The sequence below is a fragment of the Microtus ochrogaster genome, chromosome 15 (assembly GCF_000317375.1).
Source record: "Microtus ochrogaster isolate Prairie Vole_2 chromosome 15, MicOch1.0, whole genome shotgun sequence".
Classification (NCBI taxonomy): Eukaryota; Metazoa; Chordata; class Mammalia; order Rodentia; family Cricetidae; genus Microtus; species Microtus ochrogaster.
This window is the reverse complement of record NC_022017.1, coordinates 45,610,216-45,616,678: the sequence shown is the minus strand read 5'-3', so window position 1 is coordinate 45,616,678 and position 6,463 is coordinate 45,610,216. Positions and strand designations below refer to the sequence as shown.

Genomic DNA, 6,463 nt, shown 5'->3' with positions numbered 1-6,463 from the left:
AAAAAGAAAAGAAAAGAAAAGCCGGGCGTCTAATGCATATCCCTGCTACAGGGGACTATGGAGTGAAAGGGCAGGAACATCCATCCCCACAGTAGTAACTCAAAACTAAACCAAGCAGCTCCAAGTTCCACTGAGAATCTCCTTAAAAATAACCACAGAAAGCCCTTTCTAAGTCTACTTACTTAGTGGAGACACTCAGGTTTTAATAAGCAATGTGGCCAGTATTGTTTGATGTAACAATATTAAATAGACTTAGTTTTGAATGTTAGTATATTACCACACTTCTTTGGTTAAAGTCTTTAGAATATATTATAACTTCAAGTTCATAAAATGTATTTTGTGACATATCTGGTTAAATTACACCCATGGTAGATCTGTTTAAAAAATGATTCTTCTGGTCAGGATAATAAACTTACTTATGATTCTGTGAGACTATCTGACACAGAATATCTACATTTATGGGTGGTTGTTACAGAAGGCAACTTGATAGGTCTTTATAGGACAGATTGTTTCCCTGTTTTAGAATGCAACTTTGTCAAAACTGAGTATCTGGGATTCTTTCTACATATACTTTTATATAACAATGCTATGATAGCAAGCATGCCAGTACTATGTAAGTTCAGATGAGGAAACAGACTTACTTATAGGTAAAGACCTAGGTCATATAGAGGCAAAATCCAAACCTAAGTATGGGAGTTGTCCAGATTAATTCTGAGGAAAGGATTCATTTTTTTCATTTTCAGAAACACCCACTGAGCCCTGGAGAACATGTGCGAAGTACTAGCTCCATGAGTGGGGGTTTCTCAGATGCATGGACTGTTCGGAATGTATACTCACAGGCAGTCAGTAGTAGCTGCCATGTTTACAGTTTGGCATGGCACAGATGCACAAGGCAATGGGGCACACAGACCAGTGCTGCAGTTGAGAGAATGACCTAGGAGCTGGTCATCTGCTCAATCCCTAAGCCACCACTTATAATCATGTGATTTTAGTGACCATTCCACACCTTTCTCTGTCTATATTTTCCAATTTATAAAAAAGTGGCGATCGGGTATAATAACTTATTAGTTTGCTCAGAGGATAAGTAGCTGTAACTACATGTAAAGTACTGTAAATACTTCCTTTCTTCCTACTTTTACTGTTACTAATATAGGACGACAAATAATAAAAGATATAAATTAAATTATTATGGGTAGTAATAAATGTTTGTAAAATCTAAAAAAGAAAGATTTTTGTTTCATTTTTCCCTAAACATTTTTTAGAACTTCATTTATAAATACCAAAGAAGAAGATCAAGTGTCTTAATTAATTCACTTAGCAGTACTCTGGGCACTATGCCTTTGTACCAAGCAAGACAAGGATGAAGTCTTCTTGTGAAAATAGTGAGCAACAAGACACTAAACAGACAAGCACACACATAGCTCAACCGCACTAGGAGTGAAAAGGAAAGCCCAGGATAACAGCCTACATAGGAGCCCAAGCCAGCTGACGACTCCAGGAGGCACTGCCTGAGAAAGCACAGGTGCACGCTGCATCGCATCTCCAAGTCAAAGAAGCCTAGAGATAGTTAGAAGATAGCTTATCATTACGGGCATAGATACAGGAAATGTGTATGGAAGAGAGGAAAACCTCTTATTTTTCTTCTTCTAGGATCAAAACTAAAATTCCTGAGGCAATGGACTTTTCATTAGGTGACATTCTTGTCTTATGAAACAGTCTGAAAATCCAGACTCACTGCTTTAGGTTAATGACAGTGGATTCATTAACAGAGATGTTCACTCTAATGAGGCCACCTCAAGTCAAGAATTCAACAACATCCTTGCTCTTACTTAGCGTGGTCACAAGGCTTAACGACCTGACCTTTGGGTTCAACCTCTCCGTTGGATTATTTGTAGTTAATAGCTGCTGAGTTTCAAAGGGGATAAAAACTTTGTTCTGACCACCTGTAAGGATCTTACTATTTTTCCACGTTCAGCTTGAGAGACACAGAGCGGGGAGGCAGAAGGGAAGGCACACTTACGGAGCCCACACTCTCGGGAAAGCCTCTATCTCTTCTTGGCTGTACTCATCCAGTCGTTTAGGCACTTTCCGTGGCCGAGGAAGCTCTTCCACTAAATTCTTAAGAATATCTTCTGGAATATCCTACATTAAACATATTTGGCAGTTAGAATTCTTAAAATGTATTTCCTATTAATAAACAACAACAGTATTAAAAACCAGCAAAAGGAATGAGAAAAACACCATATTTTTATACTTTGTATAAAGACCTGAAAAGTACAACGTACCAGTGATGCATTTTGTAATTGGTCCTTCCCTTCTTTTCTCCTTGGGACAAGGTTTTACCCAGGTTGGCCATAAAAATACTCTAATAGCCCAGGCTGGCTTTGAACTTGTGACCATCCTACCTCGGCCTCCCAAGTGCTAGACACAGATGTGAGCTACCTTGGCAATTTGATTTTGAAAGTCATCATTAACTTATCCCTTCTTGTCTGCTTGTCTGGGCTCAGGTTCACACTGCACCTGACTGAGGGAAGTACCAGGTTGCTGTGTCCAGTGCTACTACTTTGTAAACTTTACTTTTCCTTCTCGGAATTTAGTTTGGTTATGCAGATAGTGGCCTAGCCTGTAAAAACCATAATTTAAAACATCCTTGTTGAGTCATGGGCAACAATGAGCAAATGAGTTATTAATCTGTGATTCACAGAGAGCTTACTATTTATCACATAAAATGAAAGAGAATTATTTTTTCACAGTTGCTGAAACTATCGTTGAGGACCTTCACTTCACCGGGCATTCATAATAGTTCCCATTAGTAAGAAAGAAGTGACTGACATGCAAACAGAATTGTAGATCTTCTGATTTTTATTTTCATGTCATGTAACAGTTTAATGCAGGAATAGTTTCCACTGAGTATGTGTGCATGTGTTCATATGTGTATGCCTTGTGTTGACTTCAAAACCCAGTAAATATGCTGGACACTGAGATGCCATCACTGACAATAAACCTATGGCAATTGTTGGAAAACAGGAAATGAGGCTTCCTTGAGCATTAAGGAGTGCTGCTCGCTTACCTCATCTGGAAAAAGATGCAACCTCTGCATCATTGTTCTTCTGTGCAGGTTTTTGGGCAGCATGCCATAGGTAGCTAATTTCACAATCTGAAAAACAGAGACACTGAGGACTTAAGAGAAGATGAGACTCAGGATGAACTGAAAGCAAATACTGTTAGAAATGGCAGGGAAAAGGAATGGCTAGGGTTCCACGTGAACACAGTAAATAAATAGACTGAAGTAAATTACACGGGAACACCAGAGAGGAACTTTCATTACTTTCTACATTACTGTTTTCTAGAGGTGTTACCTGCTTATTGTTTATAAAGAAAAAGCAAATGGAAGGGACTAGACATAATCCTTGCATATGCTAATTTTTAACACAGGTCCTTTCCAAGTTTCTGTATTAACAGGTGGGACCTGAATCTCGTTTCCTCTAGGAGGAGACCAGTGAGACTGAATTCATAAACTAATCTGAGTACGGTTACATTGTTTAAGACACAAGTTGGCAGCAACTCTTACAGCGAATGTTCACCAACATTTTCCTGGTTATATAGTCATCAGTGTGTCACATTTTAACAACATATTTATGATGCTGTGGAGCAAGGGTTATAATCAGCCTCCCTAGCAGCCGGACAACTGACTGTGGATAGAGACCGGCCTAATTCCATCTACGTACCAAATTGCTGTACTGGCTTTCAAATTAAATGATTTTTCTCCCAGGAACATTAAGACAGTATATAGAATCATACCCAAAATACACTTCTCTCCACAGCTTATTAGGATGATACAGGCCTCTGGGGGCACTGCACACACACACAAACATGCAGGTAAAACACTCATACACAGAAAAAGTTAATAAATAAAATGTTAACAAATTAAGATCTAGTGACATAATAATGCAAATAGGCTTAAATGGGTATTTCTTAAGCCTTCATCAAGCATTTTATATTATGTTTCAGTTCTGGTTCATCAAAACTAAAATTAGAACAAAGTAGAAAGATATGTGTATAAAACTGCTATAATTAAAACCATTTGTTGCATGGTAACTCGAAAAGTAAAAGAAATGTCAAAAAATATTTTTTACAAGTGCCAATATTAAAAAGTTGGATTATATTGCCTCCTAGTGTACAGTTAACATACCCAAATGAAACAAACTAACTTTTGCAACTTTAAAATACTTATCATTAAAACTACAATTTGTTGTAACAGCTATGTTAGAGAGCATCACCCAGCCAGCCTCACTACTTTTCTGTATAGGCCATAACAAATACATGGAACACAGTATGGTGCGTGCTGTGACACTGTAAAACCACACCAGCTATCAAACAGAACAGAACTATTTCCTAAGAAGTGATGTCTCAGCATGTATTATTCAGACAGTAATGGCTGCCAGGTCTTAGCATCACAGAACACTCCTCTCCTACATTTCATCAAGAAAACTCAAGGTGGTATAAACCAGTGGTCACAGCATGACAATTTATCCATCTGCCTCCAACTTTTTTTTAGGAAAATAAGGAGTATTTTCGGAGTAATACCTTGTTCACTTACAAATGCACTTAAGAAAAAACCTAGTAGTCACCAAAGGGGAAAGGGCTGTTTTTTTCTGAGGGTAGAGCTCAAAGGCCAGGTTTATTGACGGCCAAGAAGGAAAAATAAGTTGTAAAACAGCGAAAGGAGACCTAATGTTTTAGCAGTAGTTGGACAAACATTTGGCTTAGAATTCTGTTAAGTATATCATTCAAATAATAATCAATAATGATTATTACTAAACATTAACATTTGTTATTAATAAACATCATTCACAACAGTGCTTATTTTATATAATTTAACAGTGATATATATTAATTTTGGGTTGTAGATGCAGTTTAGTGGTATAGGGTGGTTGCCTAGCTAGCACAAGCTAGACTCTGGGTTTAATTTCTAATATACACAACTTTTCGATATTTTCTTAGCCCTTCCGATTCAATATTCTTGTTATTTATTCTGATATCATTTGACTTCTGTTGTGTTGCTTTGTTTTTTTGTTGGGGTATGGTTTTTTTTTCTGATTTGTTTTTAAAAGGATGATCAGCTTAAGAACATGTTTCTTCCTTTAACAGCTACCCAGGTGGATTTAGACAAGTAACAGCTGCACAGCTGCACCTGATTTTTCTTCTAGGATCTTTCCTCCTCCGTAAAGTACTGGGAGGAATAGTGTATGTTAAAAGGGGTTAGAAAGTTTAAACTATAGAAAATTATAACCCAGGTAAATGCAAATCAAAAGGAGACCGATACAGTTATATTCAAAGTAGGAAAAAAACAGAGTTCAAGTTAAGAAGCATTACTGGAGATAAAGAAGGCCAAACACACTGATGTTGATTTATTTATTCTTTAAGATTATAATCCCAAACCTATATTCATCTAACACTAAATCTTCAAAATATACAACTCCCAACTGACAGACCTATATAGAAATAAATAAACCCATAACTTAGACTTTAGTAATTAACAAACAAACCCTTAATCAGACAATAAATAGGCAAACAAACAAGTTGGTAAGATTAAAATATACTAAGCAAACATAATATTCTTCTGACTTTCTCCCAAGGTATCTGCAGCAAGCTTACCATATTCTAGACAATGACAGATGTGCCCAAAATAAAAAAGTACTATTCATTGGCCAAAAGCAGCTTCTTTATTCATTAACCAATAAAAGCAACACATATACAGAGGGACCTCCCACACCAAAATATCTAAATTCTTTGAGTTGATGTAACTAATGATAGCAATTAGGAAACAGAACTGAATGATAGTGAACATGGCATTAGTAAAACTTTGTGAAATACGATGAAGCAGGTATTGCCCTGAATGGTGCCTATATTAGAAGGGACATGGTAAAAACAGTAGGAACCAGTCTTGTCCAGGTGACCAATACAAACAATAAGCTTACCGCCACTGGGTCCTTCAGGTGCAGCTGTGCAGCTGTTACTTGTCTAAATCCACCTGGGTAGCTGTTAAAGGAAAAAGTATGTTCTTAAGCTGATCATCCTTTTATAACAGTAAAATGATTCTAACAAATTATATTTTGCTTCTGAAACTGTTTATTAAAAATGAATATGCATGTGTACATATATGTATATACAGACACACATATATAAGTTGTGCTCTGACCTTCACAAAAACGTGTATGCATACATGTACTTGTAAGCATGCACGCACGCACACACACACACGTTAAAAATAAATTAAGTAAGTAAGCTATGCTGTTTAATATATTCTCTTAAGTGGCTATCACTATTTCACAGGCGGTTATCTCAAAAATTTTTCTTAGCATAATTATTTTCATATGAATTTTGTTAGCCATTTATTCATTTTCTTACCTATTCATTCTATCTAGATTACCATTTGTTTATTTAAAAAAAGAAATAGCAC

General features: G+C 36.6%; 1 protein-coding gene across 1 annotated transcript in view; it reads right to left on the bottom strand.

Moving 5' to 3' along the window:
• The window catches only part of Mrpl13 (mitochondrial ribosomal protein L13), a 29,101-nt gene that overhangs the window by 11,091 nt on the left and 11,547 nt on the right, over positions 1-6,463 (bottom strand). The window contains exons 4-6 of the mRNA XM_005354604.2: positions 5,982-6,042; positions 3,071-3,157; positions 2,021-2,142 (exon numbers count right to left, since the gene is read on the bottom strand). Of these exons, the coding sequence (XP_005354661.1) occupies positions 2,021-2,142; positions 3,071-3,157; positions 5,982-6,042 (270 nt within the window). The remainder of the gene's footprint in view (positions 1-2,020; positions 2,143-3,070; positions 3,158-5,981; positions 6,043-6,463) is intronic.